A 21,815-nucleotide genomic window follows, 5' to 3' on the forward strand; every position below is an offset into this window, starting at 1 on the left:
ATTGTATTATGGTCACTATTTCCAAGCGGTCCTGCTATAGTTACCTCTTGGACCAGCTCCTGCGCTCCACTCAGGACTAAATCTAGAGTTGCCTCTCCCCTTGTGGGTTCCCGTACCAGCTGCTCCATGAAGCAGTCATTTAAAGTATCGAGAAATTTTATCTCTGCATTTCGTCCTGAAGTGAAATGTTCCCAGTCAATATGGGGATAATTGAAATCCCCCACTATTATTGAGTTCTTAATTTTGATAGCCTCTCTAATTTCCCTTAGCATTTCATCATCACTATCACCGTCCTGGTCAGGTGGTTGATAATAGATCCCTAATGTTATATTCTTATTAGAGCATGAAATTTCTATCCATACAGATTCTATGGAACATGCGGATTTGCTTAAGATTTTTACTTCATTTGATTGTACATTTTCTTTCACATATAGTGCCACTCCCCCCCCTGCACGACCTGTTCTGTCCTTCCGATATATTTTGTACCCCGGAATGATTGTGTCCCATTGATTGCTCTCAGTCCACCAGGTTTCTGTGATGCCTATTATATCAATATCCTCCTTTATCACAAGGCACTCTAGTTCACCCATCTTATTATTTAGACTTCTAGCAATAGATTAACAGGAGTTGAACAGAGAAAGAAAGAAGAGGTTCTTTTGAAAATTTGACCCCAGGATCTAAGTGACTTAGGAACCTGTTTCCCATTTTCAAAAGTGACTTAGGCTACTAGGAGAAAATCAGTGAGATGTAGGCTCTATGGCCCAGATCTTCAAAAGTATTTAGGCACCTAACTTTCATTTATTTCAATTATGAAAATGGAGTTTAGGCTCCTATGTCACTTAGGATATGTCTACACAGCAGCTGGTGTAATTACCAGCTTGGGTAGATGTACATGCATTAATTCTGCTTGAATAATCCCACCTGCCCTAGTACGTAACTAGGGAGTCAGGTGGGATTGTAGCTGTACCTTTAGGCGCTTTTGACGATTTTTTACCTGTTATCTCTTCTTTTCACATTTCATCCCAAGAACTGCTCCTCTTCAGCATATCTGGAGCCCTCCCCATGTCTCTTCTTTTAAGGCATGTTGTCAGACTTGCTTATGGCTCAAATGCATCTGGGAACTTCATTGAGTGAGTCGGACATTCCAATTTAGCAGCTTAAATGAACATCCCATAGGTATAAAAATATACATTCTATGAAAATATATATATATATATATATATATATATATATATATATATATATATATATATATATATATAGTGCAGTTAAATAGCCTCCCGGAGATCACTGGTGTGGTGGTCTGATTTGATTTAATTCTTTTGAGAAATCAGGAGCTATTTTCATGTCAAAACAGCCCTGTTCGTTTTTCTTCTGCGCTACTAGGTTATTGGGCATCTCCGTATTGAGTTTGTGTTACGATAAAAAATGCCCCAGTCCCATGAGCATACAGAGCTACATTTTTGTGTCGCTGGTTTCATTGACTTCTGATAGGATGAAGCCAGGGTTGTCGTAACCTCTCTTTGCCTTGGCTTTAGCATCCTTCTCATTGTAGAGGCAAAAGGCACAGTGAGGAGTCTCTACTTCCACAGTCTTGCTGAAGTTGTGGAAGTCTACTCTATACTTCCCTTCCTTGGTCTTGGACACGATGGGAGCAAAGCGGTAGCCCCAGAGTACCTCCTCTGGGATATAGGATGTCCTGACCTGACAGGTAGCACTAGTGGCTTCCACTGTGCCATCTAAAAATACCACTAGCTCAAAATCCTGCTGGAGGATGGTTTCCACTGACATGTGGAAGAACGGGCTGGTCCTATCAATGACGTGGTAAATAGTTAAGGGGGAGATGAAGAAGAGGTTCTCATTGCCAGCATCCACCACAAAGTCTATGTTGACCTGGTCCAAGATGATAGTCTCTCCTTCTGGAGTGATGGTCGTCTTCAGAAGCTTCCCATAGATGTGGCTCCCAATCAGTAGACTCTTCCTAAGGTTGGCCACCCGGATAAGGAGGCACAGCTTGCCGCCTCGTTTGCTAATGACAGCATTCTTGCTGAAGGTGATGGTCTTGGCCCGTTTCTTGGACCTCGAAATCTTGGCCAAGATAGCACCGCACATGAAAGAGTTGATGATGACCCCAAGAATAGACTGGAAGATCAGCAGAAAAATGGCAGTGGCACACTGCTCTGTGACACACCGGAAGCCATAGCCAATGGTAACCTGGGTTTCCAGGGAGAACAGGAAAGCAGAGGTCAAGCCGTTTATGTTCTCCACACATGGGGTGTGGTTTATCGAAGGACTGAATTCAGGAAGATCTTTATGTATATATGCCACAACGTACCAAAGGAGACCAAATAGGAACCAACTGCCTAAGAATGCTGAGATGAAGATGGTCATCTTGTATCTCCATCTTAGGTCCAGGATGGTGGTCCATATATCAACCAAGAAGACAAACCGTGACTGTTCTTCCACGTTCCCAAACTCTATGTTACACCTTCCATCTTTAGATACCAGCCTTGCTCTTCGGCGACTGCGTTCCGTCAGATGGCTGGCAAAGCGCTTCCGGAAGTATTTGAACATTCCCTCTATCGACAAAGTAGTCTGGACAAAGAACAACATTTTATAAACATTATGGCAGGTGATGGTTTTATTTACAGTTGGAGAGAGAGGAATGACTCCTGTACAAGACTTAAGATGCTGACTTGCTTATGAAAAGTTATGACATTAGCACATTGGCCTTTGGCCATTTGGGAAGGATTCCAATTCATATATAAGGAAACAAATGTGTTCTTGCCCCAAGGAGCATTCCAGTGAAAAATAATAATAGCAGTTTGCTCAATAAGCTTTGCAAACATGAATGAATTAAATCTCACAACCCCCTATGAAGCAGCTGAGTATTAGTATTCCTCACTCTCAGATGAAAAAACGTGAGGCACAGAGAAGTTAGATGATTTTTCCAAGGTCATACAATGGTCATAATTTTCAAAAGTGACTAGTGAGTTTAGGTGCACAATTCAAGACACCTTAAAGGGGCCTGGTTTTCAGAAACTGCAAAGTTTGGATATGGGGATTTTCATTCAGCTGCTAAAAAGATAGAGGGGCCAGTCTTAGCAATTTGTATCTTTATGTATCAGCATTAGAAGAAGAGGGAATGTGAAATGAATAATGAACATTGGGAGGGTAGGGGGAAAGTTGGAGAAGGACCTATACTAGCAATGTGAGATCTGAATGTCCATTTAGTTATTGTTAATATGCCCATTGCTCTGCTACCTGAGTGCAAATCTCAGATCCAGCTTCAGGTTTCAAACTCTCCCACAGTCCAATTTGTGTTTTGGTTCAGGCCCATCATTAATAAGAAATGACAAAACTGGAAGGGAAGGGGAGTTTTCTGCCTTCCCAAGAGGTACTGCTAAAAATAAAAAGCCAGATTCTGGCCTCCTTCCTCTGTCTTCTTGCTCATTTGGTTCCCTGTGACTGGCAAACACTAATAAGAGGGACATGAAATATGAGAGTCACTGATGGGAAAATAGTAGAGATGGGTTCAAACTGCAAAATTTGGGTCTGGGTTTGGAACCTCTTCAGAACTAGATGTGGAGTTTTGATTCAGCCCATTATAGAGCTAGGGACTAGCTGCAAAATCCATATGCAGATCTGGGTTCAGATTTTGAATCGCCCCAAAATTCAAGGATGTTCTGATTCAGGGAGTTATTTTGGCTTGTGACAAAAAGACTTATTTGATCCGCTAGCCAGTCCCCCTGCAAATGTGAGATGTAGTTCCCCAGAGAGAGGACATATTAGACTAACAGGCCACACTAACCCATCATGAGAGTGTACAGTATGTACATGTACTCAGCCTTTGTTGGACCACATTCTTCTCACATGGCCAAGTTTCATTTCATGCTCTAATCATGTATCCTGGGGCCAAAGAGTTTCAGCTTAAAAACAACTAAAATAAATTAAAATAAAAAGTGAGGCCCTGCGGGAAATGCTCTCGCTGGTGATTCACTGGCTGTTCCGAGTTTAACTTTACTGCATCTTTTGAGGACATTGGGTCCCCAACTGTGTAGAGATGTGTGTATTTCAGAGGGCTGGAACCTGCATGACTGACCGTCTGTTTTAGAGATACCCAGCCCTGGAATAGTAGGAATGGTGCAGATCAGACTCAGGACTGAGGGGCATTTGGCAGAGCCCAGGGCTGGAACCACTGCATGGTGAAGCAAGTCAGGATGGGTGTGCTTAGGCAGAGCTTGTGTTCCACATTGTTCTACAGCCCTCACCATCACTGGCATCAAATCAGACACCCAACAGAAAATGACATTAAACCCTCCCCCAAAAAAACCACTGGAGTCTGAGATGTTGTGATGGGGGGAGATACCCACACTAGCCCTGCAAGAGCCAAATTGGGCCAGGTGGGCCCAATCAGCTAATTAGGCTGCAAATTAGGGAGCTTTTGGCTGGAGGCAGCTATAAGAGAACAGGCTCACCTGTGCAGAAACAGGCAGGGCCTGTAAAGTGGGCTACAGACTAGACTGCTGCTGAGTGAGGGCAGTTGCTTCCTGGGAAGAGGGAGGAGTGCTTCGGAAGACTGCAGGAAGGCAGGCAGCAGTCAGTCCCTGGGGAAAAGGTTCTTGGAGCTGGGACACCCAGAGAGAGAAGGGGAGCTGGATGTGGTAGGCAGCAGTCCAGGGAAGGAGCAGTGAGGGCTGGGAGAGGAAAGCCCAGAACTGCTGAGTTGAGCGTCCCTGGACTAGAACTCGGAGCAAAAGGCAGGCCCAGGTTCCCCTACCAGCCACTGAGGGCAGCAAATGGACTGAGTGCCTAGGACTGCTGATGGACTGAACCCTGGAAGGTGGAATGCTGAGTGACCTGGCTGGCGGGCTGAGGCACAAAGGAAGCACTGAAGGTCCTGGAGCAAGAGGAGCTGCAGACCTGAGTTGGAGTGATGGCGTCCAAATTGTGGACAGAAGCATTGACCTCAGGAACTAATCCCCAGAGTGACCAGGAGGAGGCACCAGACTAGAGGTGAGTGGAGCACCCCGTGACAGATGTCTGCACCTCTGATCTCTGTTGGGGGACAAAACAGCTAAAGTCACATTTCGGCTCCTTAGCACTCAGTCTTGTTCTCTCTGAACTCAGAGGGAATTTCATCATTGGCTTTAAGAGGAGCAGGAGCAGCTCTTTAATGAAGGCAGTTGACTGATGGTTAAGGAGGGAGAGGCGCCTTAGGCTATTATATTAGGTCTTTCACCTCTCGTGTGCTGTGGTTTGGAAAGGAGATGAACTGGGTCTCTGAATGATCCTTAGATATAACATTATTTTAGTGCCTAATCTGTGGCTGTCTTTCCCTGGCCCAAATTCTGGCTGGTAGCACAGAATCCCATCAGCAATTCTAGCCTCTTACCTACTGAAATGGCCACCGCACAGGCTATCTGCTGTACGAGCCATGCAGGGGATGAGAGAGTATAGCACAGAGGATGGATTGTGGTCTGCAAGTCTGGCTCTGTAATGTCACCTACATGTACACACACCTACACCCATGTTATTTGTGCTCCTATTAGGAATAATCAGGGTGGGGTCATGCAGGCCCACCAACAGGGGAGGCATAGGGGGCAATTGCCCAGGGGCCTGGGTGATTTAAAAGGGCCTGGGGCCTCCACCACCGTCAGTGCAGTGGGGCTAAGGCAAGCTTCCTGCCCGCCCTTGCGCCACACCGCTCCCGGAAGTGGCCAGCCAGTTCCTGCAGATCCTGGGGACGGGGTCTCCACATGCTGCCCCTGCCCCGAGTGTTGACTCTGCAGCGTCTATTGGCTGGGAACTGTGGCCAATGGGAGCTGCGGGGGTGGTGCCTGCAGGCAGCAGTGCGTGGAAACCCCCAGGGCCTCCCACCTAGGAGCTGCTGCCAGAGGGGTGTGCCGGTCACTTTTGGGAGCTGCCCGAGGTAAGCGCTGCCCCCCCGTCCCATTCCTGCACCCCAACCCCCAGCCTAGAGCCTGCACCCCGCACCCAAACTCCCTCCCAGAGCCTGCACCCCACACTCCCTCCCGCACCCCAACCCCCTGTTGCAGCCTGGTGAAAGTGAGTGAGGGTGGAGGAGAGCAAGCAATGTAGGGAGGGGGGATAGAGTGAGCAGGGGGCGGGGCCCCGGAAAGAGGCGAGACAGAGGTGTGGTCTCAGGGAAGGGGCAGGGCAGGGGCGGGGCAAAGGTCATTGAGTTTGCACGATTAGACAGTTGGCAACCCTACCGGGTGGGCATGTGAAAGCCCTGGCCATGCTACAAGAGCGCGCCCAGCAGTGCAGCCAGCAGCTCGCTGGGCACCAGCCAGCGCAGGCACAGCACCGCCCAAATGTCAGGCGGACCGCATCCGCGTGGGCATGGCTTGTGCGTGCCTGGGGGCCCATTGACTGTTCTGCCCTGGGGCCCGGAATTGCTGGGGGGCAGACCTGAGGTCATGAGTGGCTTTTCTTGGGCCTTCTGCCAGCTAGAATATGGGTGCACTTAACACTGCTTTGGCAGCGTATTTTGGGGCATTTCCTCCAGGAGCCATAATTTGGCCCTTTTATATATACCTGGGTTTGCAAACTCCCATAAAATGGGCTACATGTTAATAAATTGTCTCATGGACACTGCCCCTCCCATTCCACATCATCACTCAACAACCCTGTGACAACTAAAGCAATTGATTCTGTAGGAAAGAAAGTTGTTAATGTATTTTTAGTTTATTTTAATGAGAGCTAGCAGCTGGAAACGCCCTAAATTATGGCTCTTGGGGGGAAATACCCCCAAAATATGCTGCCAAAGCTGATGAATTATAATTCTGTGACCTAGCATTGGTATGCATGATGTAGCTGCCGCTACCAATATATAGTGATAAAGAGAGGCTGCAGAAAGGAGAAGGGTGGCCTAGTGGTTAGGGAACTAGCCTGGAACCAAGTAGACCCAGGTTCAATTCACTGATCTGCCATAGACTTCCTATGTGTCCTTAGGCAAGTCACTTAGTGTGTGACTGGAGCTCAGGGAGACATATCCAATCTAGCTAGCTCAGGAACTGGAGTACTGTGCCCATCAGCATGGGCTAAACAAGCCCACCTGGAACCCTGGGTAATTACTCAAATTAAAGCTAGCTGGGATATGTCTACATGAGATGCAATAACCGGCCCTGCCCCCCCACCCCCGATTGCAATCTAGCAACCCTTAGTCGCTTTGTGCCTCAGTTCCCCATCTGTGAAATGGGGATGCTAGCACTTCCCTATCTCACAGAAGTGTGAGGGAGGTTAAATACATCAGTGTGAGGTGCTCAGATAGTACGGTGAGGAGGGTAATGGAAGTGCCTTAGACTAAACAACAGTAAATGGAAAAACACATTAAAGAAAATCAAAAATGGAAAAAATACAAATCAATTCCATCTTGCAAAGCTGTCAGCAAAAGGCATCCTCTGCAGCCCAGTTCATATCCCTAGCCCCTGATGATGGACGTGCCGCTGTGTCTCACATGGCTGCATTCCTTCTATGGATGCCCCCCTATTCCTGTTAAAACAGGAACAGAACTAAAGTAGCTTTTTTATTGTTTGAAACTTCTGCTGCTGAATTAATTGGCTGGGGAAGGTACCAAAGCAGGTTAAATTTTAAACAGACTTCAACTGGGGAAGAGGAAACAAGGTCACTTTCCAAGCTCTCCTCCAGTTTTATTTCCCTTGGATGCTTTTAATGCGTTCATGTTAAAATACCAGCTTGAACAAAAAGAAAAGGTTCCTGTGCAACAGGCCATTCCTGGTAGTTTCCCAATAAATACGTCTTTTTTTTTTTTTGCTGCTCTTCTTCTGCCCAGAAACATGTGCCTTGAAATCTCATTACTATCCCCCATCTCTGGCTCTTGTTTGTGAGAACACTGCGCTGTGGCATTGTGATTGCAGGTGTCCACTAATCAGCACTTACTGGGTTTGCAAAATAGCCTGGTATTACTCACTGTTCAAGGTCTGTTTTACTTACACACACACACACACACACACACACACACACACACTTTATATGGCTGAGCCATAGCAGATACCCACCTGCTACCACTCCTAGCTAAAGGATGTAGTCCTTTAACTCAGGTGGTAGAAGTCTGTATTGAAGGTCCTGGATTTAGATCCTACAGTCAGACCACACCGTGGGATGTTACATAAATAGCCACCAAAGAACATATAAAGGGCAAGATCCTGCTTCTATTGAAACCAGTGGGAATTTGACCAGCGAACAGGATCGGGCCCTCAATTCAACAGAATGAGCATGTAAGAAGTAATGAGTAACCTCATCAGACTATATTCTCTGTTTTAGAATCAAAGCCTGGAAAATAAATCCCAAAATTCCTTTGCCTGAATCCGTTATGGGAATGTGTACGATTTTAGGACTGTTTTACAAATCTAGCTCAAGCAATCCCAAGTAGATCAAACAGCCTGAAGAATTACACCCTTGTCTAAGAAAGGTGACAAAGGAATTCACCCTTCAACAAACCTTTTCACTCCCACACACAACTTGCGTGCACTGATTTGCTTCAGCAAGAGCTAATGTTCCCTTCTCTATAAGTACATTGCAAGTATATGTCATAGTTCATCTAGAGAAGCTTATGTAAAGCATGTTGTATAATATACAGGGTTCTCAAGGTCCCTTTGGTTTAAATCAGCAACTAGTAACCCAAGTCTGTCTTAGCTAATATTTACCAGGGCATATTTACTGCTTGGGCAGATCATGTGGAAATATTGTCGGCTTTCTATTCATTGCATGGGAAGTCCTTGTTGCTCTAATCAGTGAAGTTTCTGTCTGTTCCCAGAACATAAAATGCCTGTAGAAGGTGCACCGCATCACCTGGCCTCTTAAACAATGGGGTATTTAAAAAATACAAACCCCATCACACTATGTAGACCCCTCAGGTAGTTAGCTCCCAAGGAATCAGAAAGCTCCACAGTGTTGCTCTGGTTTCATGTTACACTTGATGAGTGTAATAAGCAGAAACCTTTATATTTCTATGAATTAAGGTTCCTGATCTCTGGATTAATTGCCAATCTCTTCCTCCATCCCTCCCTCCCTCCATCTAGGATCTCTGACAAATGCCCAGAATGGTATGGCTTTCTTCCAACCCTCTGTTGCTATTACAGATACTTCTTCCACCCCCCTTCTTTTCCCTGAAGTCCTGCCCACTCACAAGCAGGTAACTGATCTCTACATACCAGCTGGAGTTCTTCAGTGCGCCCAGAAATGTTACTGAATGTTCCTCCCCTTGTTTGTTTGTTTTTTTAATTGTTGTTGTTGATTTCAGGGTGGCTGGCACTTTAATTGTTTTCTGGGTAAATCCTCCATACAGCATTGCATGCAGAGCATGCTAATCCAAGGAAACGGCTTTAATCTGACCCACGTGCAGCAATTTAGCAGAATCATGACTGAAGACAAGGGAAAAGATTTGGGGGCTGGTAAGTTTAGTTCAGATCTTAGAAGGAAAACCTGTAGCCCTTTAAACACCTTTGGATGGGTCCTACTACCACCCAGTCTCGCATTGGGAGTACCATACCCCCGGTTTCAACTTCATCCAGAGAAACGTACTATTCCATGTGAGAAAGGGTGGCAAAATCTAGCCATCGGGGGGGGGGGGGGAGATCTAAAATGGACAACAAAACTCACTGAGGTTCTTGGCAAAACATACCTTTGTGAGGGGCTCCAATGAAGTTCTAGGAAGCTTAGGGAGAATAAGGGGGATACAGAGTTAAGGGATTATTCTTTGCAGCCTTGGTCTTATCTTTCCAAAAACATTTCTTTTTTTTCGCCCCCTTCTGTCTATTGTTTTTCCTTTGCTGAACATGCTCTGAAGAAACTATGCCAAATACCCGTGTCCTAATTCCTTCCAAAATCCTTTTTATTAAAAAATGCTTATGAGATTCAGAAGCAGAGCAGGTTGTGCATTGTCCCCCAGTTGCCATTGCCAGGGAGTAAATGCTAGATGGCTGTGAGACCCTCGGAAGGTACGGCACGTTTTCTCTTGGCTTGCTGTCCAGGGAAGCCTAGGAATTTGCCTGTTGCAGCACGTTAACTGTTACAACATCTTCCCCACTCCACCTGCCGCTTAGATCACAAGTTTTACAAGCATATCAGGGCTGCCAGAGTGAGGTGGCCCTGTGCTGAAACAAATACAAGTACAGTAAGAATATAAATCATGCCTAAAATAGCCTGTTGGGCTACATCCATAGTGGTAACTTCAAACAAAAACCTGCAACCTGGACCTTCTACGCCCCCAACCCCAAACTATGTTGGGGTGTGATACCATCCCAGCTCCGGATATGAATTCTCCAACTGACTCTTAGCTCTGTGCTGGACTTAAATCCCAGATTCAAAGTCCTCTGCTGTACTTTTGGGTGCATCTGAATTTCAGATCAGGATTTGAGTTTTCAGGCTTGGGAACCTAGTTAGCATTAGTGTCGCAGCTTAATCAAGGGTTGAAATGGAGCAGGAAGTGGGGGGGATTATAGCTTAAAATACAGTATTACAGAGGGGCTCCTCTTGCTAAATCTTTCCTGTCTGACTTGTGTGCCCCGGGGTTGGCTGAGGTGACACCAATCAGGTCCTGGAAGTCCCATGGATAGCTGGTGTCTGGCCCCAGCAGCAGGGCTCGAATGGACCTTGGGATGGTTCGTGTGTGTGTGGCCCTGTAGTTGAATGGCACAGGCTGGACTGCAGTGCCCCTGCGGATGGAATAGGGATGACCTTGGCAGTGTGGGCTGGAAAGTCCTGTGGATGGTATGTGTCCACACAGAGTCACTTGAGTGACCCTCTGGATGGATGATGTATGCGCAAGGTAGGGACACTGAGAATGGTGTATGTGCAGAGGAACCCGAGAGGCTCCATGGATGAATGGTCTAGGCCAGCACCAAAGAGGACCACATGGCCACCAGAAAGGATAGTGCATGCCCATAGCGTTGGGGCCCAATTGAGCCTGTGAGAGGAAGCTGAACACTCATGGCAGGGAGCTCATGTCACACTCAGGAATTGGGGTGTGAGGAGCTCCCTGTCCATATGAGACCCAGTTGAGCCCTACATGGATAGATGGAGCATGTCTTGAAAACTTGCAAATGTTGGAAAAGCTGCTGTCTCCTGTTCCAGCCATGCTCCCCGCCATGCCCGAAGGACCCAGCAGAAAGCTTGCTGGAGTGCCAGCTCAGCAGCAGCATCACCATTAAGCATTTGTTCATGACCGTGACTCCCAACACCATCGGTGCAGTGGCATTACCTCCTTAGTGTTGAGAGAGATGCTAGTTCTGCCTGGGCAATGTGATCCATCAGTTCAGCTCAGCCTGCTAAGCCAGGAGTCCTGGCCCAATTCCAGTTTGGGTGATTACATTCTGCCAGCCTAAATTCCCTTGTGGTTTCAGATGGACACAGCAATGCTCTTTATTCCCTGCCTTGCCCTCACTCTGTCATGGAGTGTTGCTGTGAGCTGTTGAAGAGCTGCCCCTTTCCATTCCAGTGATGCTGCACTTCTGTAGTGGGTGAAGTGATTCCTATACATAGCTTTCATATTGGTTTGTAAAGCATCCTCCTGGATGAAACATCCACTAAAAATATAAACCATTTTCTTTATCGCAGGCATCTTCCATCTCTAACTACTAGAAATCCATGATCCCATCATCTGTGGGAGTTCAATGGCAAGAACAGAGGACCGGAAGCCAGGGCACCTGGTTTCTAGTCTCAGTTCTGCCACTGACTTACTGTGTGCCCTGAGGCAAGCCACTTAAACTATCTGTGCCTCAGTTTCTTCTTCTGTAAAACAGGGATTAAAATACTTTCACAACACCCCATGTGAAGTAGGAGGCTGGGCTGACTGATATTTGTAAAGTACTTTGAGATCCGGGGATGAAAGTCTATATTAAAGTACAATGCCTTCATCCTCATTCAAGCGGACATTACTGTAAATTCATGCATGTACCTTTTTGGGAAAGGGTTTTTAAAAAGAAGCACAGTTTTTGAGGTTCCAAGTTTTCTTCTTACGTTATTTTTATTACTACACTGACACCTACACGCCTCATTGTACTTGGCCCTGAACAAACATATGGTAAGAGACAGTCAGTGCCCCACAGATCTCATAATCTAAATAGGTGAGACAACGGATGGGAGAAATATATTATCTTTATTTTATGGATAGGGAACTGAAGCTCACAGTGGTTAAATGATTTGCCCAAGGTCATACAGAGAGTGTGTGGCAAAGCTTGGAACCTAGGTGTCCTGTGTCCCAGCCTAGTACTTACTAGACCATCATTCCTTGCTATTTACATACATAACTTTAAAAACATCATGCTGGTTTGCTTCCCTGATTTCTCTCCTGCTGAGCAACATGAGGATATGAGCTGAACAATATGAGGATTTGCAATTCATAATATGCCCAGTGTGTATTGGTTGAGGAGACCGGCTTTGGCAGGGAAAATCTGCAGCCTAACTAAAGGAATAATTCATTCACAAGAAAGCTGCCAAATGGATACATGCAAAAAAATGCCATAATAATGGAGATTCCAGCTAGGAATGCTTATGCAGAGCCTCAGATTAAAATGCATAGATGCAGATGTATGTATAAATGGTCTACAGCAGTAAGACTATTACAGTTATTAGTAATGAATCTTCTTGCTGTGAATACTGCAACACAAAGTAAATGCAATAACTGCATTCATTAGAAGTGGCAGCTTAATGACTGGAACCAAATGGACAGAATTTGACACTTCTCACAGCTGCAGACCACTCCGGAGCTGGAGGCCATTTATAGATGGTGGCATTCCTTTCTCCTCTGTGTCCCACAGGGAGAAGAGAGATCTGTGTGGGCTCCTAGAGATGGCTGGTCCTTTATCATCTCCTTATGGCTCTGTCTAGACAATCATTTGCTAGTATTCTTCAGTAAGGATGGTGTCATTGCCGATAAAGGGGTTCCATTGTTTGTTATTACACATGAGGCTAAATTAATTCCCTGGCCACACTGAAGTCCATATGAGTTGCTGTGTCCCTTATCAGTTTAGAAACATAAAGGAACCAGCAAAAGAGGATACACTTTGAGAACATTTGTTTCAGTGTGATACAATGAACAGAGTGCTTCAGTTTAATTAAGTGACTAGATTTTATTTTTTCTAGCGGTGCTGGAGCCTGAGGTGATTGATTATGCACTCACCTACTGTACTGAAGTGTCTCCTCTGGGGTTGGCTGAAAATTTTCCATCTAAACTTTCTTAACAGAAATTTTTTTAACCAAACACTTTTTTCACAAAGTACCTGCTTTATATGGGAAATTTCAAATCTTCATTTAAAAAAACAAATGCCTGAAAACAAAATATTTTAGCCAAAAAATTTTTTGATTCTGCTATCCTACCATGATGCCTCCTGGGAGTTGTAGTTTGATTTCTTCATGTCCCCATTCGCCTCTATGATCTGGTCTCCCCAGCCAGATTACACCTCCCATGATGCACCTGGCCAGAGACTCCCATAGTGGGAGACTGTGGTGCATCATGAGTGATGTAGTCCGGCAAGGAGCCTAGCTTATAGAGAATGGGAATATGAGGCACCTGAACTACACCTCCCAGGAGGCACCATGGCAGCATTTCCAAATCAAAATATTTCAGTTTTTGACTTTTTGCTGAAAAGTCACTTTTCCATGGAAAACATCAATATTTTTTTTCCTTTTCATAGACCTCTTCTGTGTGTGGGGGGGGGGCACCTTTTCTAACCATCTCTAGTCTCTTCATCTCCATGTTGCTAGGAAAAGGCACCACAGCCAAGACGAAGAGATGGGGGGAAAGACTCTGAAACTGGAGGACTCTCCCCTGTGTAACTGAGAACAGAAGTCACAAATAACCCAAGAACTCAGTGAGAATTGGGGATGGAGGGGGATGGGCCGGTACAGCCCACATAAAATGCTAATGATTAAAGTCAGGAGGGAAATGCACAAAGTGCAGGTCACATGAGTCTGGTGCGTCTCCCTTTTTATTTATTTTTACTTCTCTGAAGTATTAAGAGTGAATCATTAATCCAAAATTTGGTACTGCAGAACTGACCAAAGTCACGTCTCAGTGGCTGGCTCAGTGCACTGAGGGTATATCTACACAGCAATTAAACACCCTGGCTGGCCTATGTCAGCTGACTTGGGCTGGTGGGACTTAGGCTACAGAGCTGTAAATTGCAACATAGACATTCGAGACCCCACGAGGCAGGAGGGTTCCAGTCAGACCCCGAGTTCCAGAGCCCGGGTTCCAGCCCGAACTTCTACAGGGCAATTTTACAGCCCCGCAGCCTGAGCCCGACAAGTCTGAGTCAGCTGACACAGACCAGCCACGGATGTTTAATTGCTGCATACACATACCCTGAGAGGGCTTCCTACAGAAACTGTTTCCTACAGAAACAGGGCTGAGAGGCAGCTGGCCTGACACAGCTAGAAAACAGCCACTGCCTGAGACCATTGCTTCTCAGAGTACAGTGACATGGTTGAGGTTGCTTCAGCATCAAATCTCAAGGTACCCCAATGTTCAGGGCTACTATGCGTAGAAAAGCTTAGAGTCACGTAGAACCTCTCATCCCAAAGTGTGCTTTGAACCTAAACTGGTACAGTTACTCCATCCAATGCTGAAAAGCACCCAACTCTGGGGTGGGGGTACAGAGCATTGGTTTAAAAGTGTGGCTCTGTTATCGCTGCTCTGTAGGGGTGTGCAAGACAGTGCAGGAAGTCCCTAGCATACCATATACTCAAAGCAACCATAACATTGCTCTCTGCACTTCCAGGTTGCAAAGAGGACGGTAGTGGAGAGGCTACTATTGCCACAGATAGGCAGACTTCTCCAGGAACCACCAGGACAGCTCTTTGAGCCTAGCCAATTCTACACCCAATATAGAGGTGTAAGAAGTGTCACTGCTCAGCACTCGCTTGCTAGTCTAGTGCCTCCCTTCGCACCACTTTGGAACTGCAGGTATCTTCCCCCTTCTTCCCCAGCCACACAAGCATACACCATGTGCTTCAGCAAATCACACAGGCATGATTTGGCCCCCAACACTCTTTAAATCCCTGAGTTCTGTCATAGTCCATCCGTCTGAGACTGAGGAAGCAGAAGAGCAGAGAGAGCCCAGCTTGCATTATGCTGCATTGCAAATAGCTCTTCTGAAAGCTGCTGCAATATTCTAGCTGTGCAGGCCTGTGCTTGGGCTGTATTGATACGACTACTGAATATTTACAACGGAAGCTCTTTCTGACATGAATTAGCCACAGTGCTACTGGCCCCTTCTTGGGGATCCTTTCCATGCTCGCAAGCTGAGGGGTAGCCCTGGGTTGGAAACTCAACAGATGACATTCTCCAGTCGGAATCAGTATTAAGGAAGTACCCTCATGTGGTTTTAAGGGCCATATCCTGCTGCAGTCACCCTCTTTTTGTTAAGTTGTAAATCCACCGTCCTGATCTTCTGTGGTTAGCAAAGATCATGTGGCACTGTCCTCAAGTGTATAGGAATTAGCACTGCAGTCCTAGCTAGTGTTATGCAGGGGAAATTGTTCTGTGGATAGCGCTCTAGCCTAGGACTTGAATGATAGGGGGTCTGTTCTCTGCTGTGCTATTGACTTCCTCTGTGACCTTGAGCAGGAGTCTCTGCCTCAGTTCCCCACCTGTAAAATGGGTGATACCAGCACTGCCCTACCTCATAGGGGTGTTGTGAGGAAAAGCACATTAAAGATGGTGACTACGTGCTCAGACACTGGTATATAAGTACCTTAGTAGTTGTATTCAGCTTTCTATAATTTACCCTGCAGTTTCAACTGGATATATCTTTCTTCTTCACTTCCTGTCCTAAACTGCTACCAGAAGCAATGGTCTGGGAGGAGGTAACTATTGCGTTATAAACCCAACCCTACCATTCACTTGCTGTGTGGCCTTGGGATAATCCCATCACTTTTCTGTCTCAAGTTCCCCCTCTCTCGAATGGGAATAATAATAATTTAGCTGTCTCACAGTGATACTGCAAGGAGTACTGATGTCTGTATAGTGCTTTTGATGCAACATATTGTTTTATTACTAAGTGGTATGTGTACTGTTGTTCATTGTTAACCAATCACCATGTTTCACCTCCGTGGCATGAATTCTATACCCAGCTATTTAGAGTGGGTTGGGATCCTTCAGAGCAAAGATGCTCTATAAATATAAGCAATTCTTATTTTTCCATACACAAAGGGCAGCCATTTATACCTTTATTTTGTATTAAGAGAGTAAAAAAAGTCTGACCTTGAGGGCATTATGTGAGTGTGTGTCTCCAGAGTCAGTCTATGGCACTGAGCTAGGCATAAAATGGCTGCCTGTCTCTGACTCTTTGGGTCAGGTCTGTCTTTTTGTTCTGGGTTCGTACAACACCTTGCACAAGGGAGTCATGGCCCATGACTGTGGCTCCTAGGCATGATGTTAATACAATTAAATAATAATAGTCCTTAGAGTTTTAAAGGCACAGTACACAGAAAACCGCATTAATTACATAGCTAAATACAGCACAATTTCTGACCTTCAGCTGTAATATTTCAATTGTTTCTGAGTCCCCTTTGTGTTGATTTCTGATATCCTCATCAGAGTTCCCACAAAATGAATCTGCAGAGTTCTTTTCTTAATAGCTCTTCCTATTAGCTACTTCACTTTTTGTATCTCCCCCCTCCCCCCATCCACTGACTCTCTACTGATGCTTTTGAACATACAATGGGTTGCCATCAAGTTCTTCCTTTGGTTCTTGAAACTGCGTTAGCCCAGGAACATGGCTTCCCATGGGGCAGAAACCTCAGCAGCTGGGCCGGATTTACACTTTACGCACCCTTAAACACAGCATCTTCAGCGTCCCTCCCCTCGTCTACAGCTGACCTTCGTGTTGCACACAGTTTTAGAGACGTAAGGTGCCCCTAGAACGCCGGCGCCCCTAGGCACGTACCTACTGTGCCTAATTGAAAATCCAGCCCTGCTCACAGACTATCCCTCTCATGACCTCCTTCTGAAGAACTTGGCCTTTCCCATTTGAGGTACATTTAGAATTGTGCTGGCCAATTTCCAGCACGTCTCCATTGCTGACATTTCCATCCAGTACCACTCTCAGAGAGCTGATTTTTTTTTAATTGACCTTTCCCCATCCCTTCCCCACTCCCCCCCAAAAAATCCCACAACCACCAAAGTAGTTTTCATTTTTAACTTAATTCTATTCTTTTCAATTCCTTGGTCACATGATTTGTAAGTCACTGACCATGACCAAGTCAGAGTAGGTTAAAGCTGGTACCCGAATGAGTGTGAGTATCTAGGAAAAGAGCTTATGGCCTCTAGTTATTTCTTGCTGTAAGTCTAAAGGTGACTAGGTCAATGGTTCAAGCATCAACTGCTCTTGTAAATAACAGTAACTTAATCCACCTCATTCTTGAAAGGTGGTTATACAAAGACATACAGATGCTCATATATACACACACATACACACTTTTCATTTGCAGATACTCTAGGTCCTTTCTCTTCTATACAAATTCTTCCTCTTTAGGTCTCACTTTAGCATGTGTCTGGGGCTTGAGAGATTATGTACTATCTCATAGCCTCTGTGGAATGTTCCCTGGTTTTGCTAAGGTCCCAAAGACTGACCGTCCCTTTTGGCAAGAGAAGCTCAGGTTGTAACAGTGCAAAGCTTATTTCACCTTTAAATTCAGTAATTTTCCATCCCTCTAACATGCACATTCGTAAGCCCACAATATGCCATGCAAAGATAAAGCCTGTCAGCTGCCTGTCAACAAATCTCTGTGCTTCTTTCCTCTGCTAAATTGGCCTGCAACCGCGCCTCTACACGACCTGCAGCTTAGGCTTGTATTTGTACAATTCCACCTTGACCACTTAGTCAACTGAGATGCAACAGTAAGAGCATCGCGGGCCAGAAGGTTGGAAGATTTCTTTTCATGTTCCAGCCAGGGGTGGCTCCAGGCACCAGCGCAGCAAGCGCGTGCCTGGGGTGGCAAGCTGCGGGGGGCGGCCTGCCAGTCGCTGAGAGGGCGGCAGTCAGGTGGCCTTCGGCGGCATGCCTGCGGGAGGTCCGCCAGTCCCGTGGTTTCGGCAGTAATTCGGCGGCAGGTACGCCGAAGCCGCGGGACCGGCAGATCACCCGCAGAAACGCTGCCAAATCCGTGTGACCGCGGACCGCCCACAGGCGTGCCGCCGAAAGCCGCCTGACTGCCATGCTTGGGGCGGCAAAAAACGTAGAGCTGCCCCTGGTTCCAGCGCCCCACCTGCAAGTATATGTAGGGAGTCTCGGAGCAACCCACTCAGCTGCTGGCATTACAATCCAAAGCAGAGCAGTCTTTATCTGTGTCCTGCTTCCAGGACCCCTGATTTGTCATACTCAGTTATTGCCTGTACACTCTATACTTGTCTTCCCTTATTCTTTGTCTTCTGAATTCTGCTTCACCACCAATTGTGGGAATCACTGTTTTAATCCACATCATGACAAGGAGAATAGTGGCTGGCACTGCTATAGTACCTTTCATAAGGGGCAGGTAGCATGGTTAGCAGTGCTTCCCAGGACTGCTAAGTCCAGGCCAGAACATGTGGAGACCCTGTGTTGTGACAGTAGAGCCTGATTTCCAAAGTGTAGACTTCTGACTTCAACTGGGGTGATAAGTACTCTGCACTTCTGCAAACGCCATCCCCTTCTGCAGCCCAGGCTGGTATAGTCAGTCTGTGAGCCAAAGGGTCCATCTATATCCTGCAGCCTCATTAAAGAATCCCCTTGCTATTTGTTACAACCAAATCCTGTTTCTTCTCTACAATAAAGGACAGGATGGGGTACTAAACTATTAATGAATTAAGCCTCACAGGCCCATGTCTGTCTAATCTGTTGTCCTGGCCTTCTATAATTTCACCCCTCCTCCAGGAAGCAAATGTCTTTATTACAGGAAATCAATATTATTCACTGGAATTCACCCCTCTCGGAATCCAGGGTGTCCCTGCTTATATGTCTGGTGTCTGTTTCTTAAGGGCTTTCAGGTACACCTGCCCAACTCCCTTTGAAGACTAGTGGAGTGCTATGTGCAGATCTAAATGCAGAACTTGGCCCTACTGTTCTTGAAATGTGTGTTAAATTTTCACCAGCAGAGCCGCTTCCATTCCAGTCCTTCAGACACCTTTTGTATTCCTAATTATTTGTCTCAGGGTAATTGACTTGCAAGACATTCCTGGCTTTCAATTTGCATTGAGTGAATTATTGAGCTGTCACCTGGGTCATCGATGTGAAGAGGCATATGAACAAGCTGAATGCAAAAAAGATGCTTTGCATTCCCCACAGCAGATGTAGCTATTAGTGCATTGTGCAGCAACATTAAGTGCTTGCTCAATTTTAATTTAAAAATATATGGCCAAATTCATCCTTGGTGTAACCTTGCTGTAGTCCACTGAGTTTTACCAGGCATGGATTTGCCCCTGTAGGCTGCTTTAAAATCTCTCCCATGCTAAGACCTGATATGCTCATTTCCAGAATTTTTACAGCTGACTTGAAATCAAACCCATTCGAAAATCAAACCCAAATAACTGGACCTATTATCAAGGTGAGCAAGCAATATCCAGCACAGCTTTTTTCTTTGCTATTCCATAACAAACAAAAAACTTACTGAGCATGGTCTGTCTCAACCCATACACAAAAACATCTTCCTCTAGCAAGAAGGCATCTTCCTGTAGGCCTTGGGGAACAATAAAGTCTAACAATAAAGCATTGCCTTGGGAGTCACATGATCTGAAGTCAATTGCTGACTCTGCCACAGACTTTCTGTGTGACCTTGAGCAAGTCACTTCTCTTTTCTGTGCCTCAGTTTTCCAATCTGTAATATGGCAATAATTACATCAGGGGAGTTAGGAGGATATGTTCATTACTGCTTATAAAAGGCTCAGAGATCCTCACATGGAAGGTTGCTGTGGAGAGGCAAAATACTATTGGTCTGGGAACTGCCATAGTTCTAGTGGTGCTCAGACACTATGAAAATACCTAGACAGAAAGACCCTTGTCTACAATCTCAACGCAAACTTGTACAGTCCCCAGAGGGAAGAAAATCTGCTGTGTCCCTAACTAATATCTTAACACCCAGCAAAACAAATACAGAAGAGAATACACAATGGTTTGGGGGGAAAGGGATTGTAGAGCTGCACTAATAGTAAGCTGAGTTGCAGATATTTTCACAAATAAAAGGGTTGAGTTAGATTCAGTATGATCACATTATATTTATCATTCATATTACTGAGATCAGGGCCTAGCTGCATATTTAGGCACCTAAATCCCTTTTAAAAAGTGGCCTGTAGAGATCAAGCCCCTAAGTCCCAGTTTCAAATGAAACTTCCGCATTTAAGAGTCTAAATCAGTGGGACTTAGGCATCTAAGTCTCTTACTTGCTTTTGAACATATTACCGTAAAAGACTTGTCCAAGTTCACACACAATTCAAGTCTGTGGCAGAACCAGGAAATGAATCCAGATTTTCTGGGTCCCAGTCAAATATCTTAAGCACAAGATCCTCTATCTCCCATATTTGTTCTTTGCAAGTATTTGAATGACCACCCATTAGCTTTGAAAATGTCCATGAATCTCAAAAGTTGCACAAATGATAATTTATCCGAAAATTCATATTTATTGTTCTTCTGTTTGGGGGCGGGGGGACCCTTCAGTCATCTGATCAGGGAGCAGAAACAATAGCATGTGAACAATCAGTTCTATAACATACAAATAGCAAATCCAAGAGCCACTCAGGGTCTGAACATTCACTGTCCAGATTGTTTGTTCTGAATAACAAATTACTTTTGAAGACCAGGATGGGCTCATGGGCAGCTTTCCTAACCAGAAAAGGGGCTATATTTTGAAATGAATAATATTTATACTGGTGAGCACAGGCTGTTTTGTGGACAGCATGGAGCCACAATACAGAAAGCATTAGGGACATGCTTGTACCACACCTTCCCTGAGACAGGGGGTGGCACACACAATGTTCTCTCATGGGGGGGGGGGCGGGGGGGGGCTTTGCTTTGTTGTTCCTTTGTTTCTCATCACATAAGGAAACCTAAAACTTAAGCACCTTCTACAAGCTGCCGAGTTCCCTCCACTCCTATTGGAGTCAAGAGTCCTGAAGCTGCACACAGCATTCTGCAGGGGGCACTCAACATCTTGCAGGTTCAGGTGCAAGGTGCTGTTCAGTTAGGGAGTTCTTTTACGACCTCAAAAGGTGATCAGCTCGCAGACAGATCCATAGGCTCCATCACACTTAGTCTTGTGGGCTGCCCTGTTGCCCCAGAATATCAGGACTTACCAGCGTATTTGTGGGAGTGACTACCTGGTTTGCACAGAGGGCAGCTCCATCAGGCGTCTTGGTTGTCAAGAAATATGAGCATGAACTCCCAGGGCTATGGTAAATTGCATCTCTCCTCAAACGGTCAAGGACAAACGACAGATCTGGATGGAGCTGGAAACTGGCAAGTAACTTAATCAGGGGAAATGAAGCATGAGAGCCTCTTTCCTCCCGCCTACCTCATTCTCCCCCCTCAGCGGGGTCTGAAGGCCAGGGACGGTCATCTGGTTAGTCCGTGCAAGTCAAAGCTCAATAAGCACCTTGGAAGTTTCTGAAAACAAGGTTAGCCTGTTGCTGGTAGGAATGCAGGGTTTGCACTTAAATACTAGAGGCTGGACTAAGTGAATTGATGCCAAGATAAATACTGCTGAGATGTAGAACACCAGGGAGTGAGGGGGAGGAGGCAGTGGTCCAGATAAATTGTAGTATCTAGGGATGATTTCCATGGTAGTTAGATGATAAG

At 45.7% G+C, this 21,815-nt stretch overlaps 1 protein-coding gene across 1 annotated transcript; it reads right to left on the minus strand.

Moving 5' to 3' along the window:
- Positions 1 to 1,455: 1,455 nt before the first annotated feature.
- Positions 1,456 to 21,576, minus strand: KCNJ1 (potassium inwardly rectifying channel subfamily J member 1). The gene is given in 3 exon segments (XM_065417193.1): positions 1,456 to 2,595; positions 21,314 to 21,546; positions 21,549 to 21,576. Coding segments are annotated over 3 exon segments (1,401 nt in total).
- Between the last annotated feature and the right edge of the window lie 239 nt (positions 21,577 to 21,815).

Source organism: Emys orbicularis, chromosome 15 (genome assembly GCF_028017835.1).
Source record: "Emys orbicularis isolate rEmyOrb1 chromosome 15, rEmyOrb1.hap1, whole genome shotgun sequence".
NCBI lineage: Eukaryota > Metazoa > Chordata > Testudines > Emydidae > Emys > Emys orbicularis.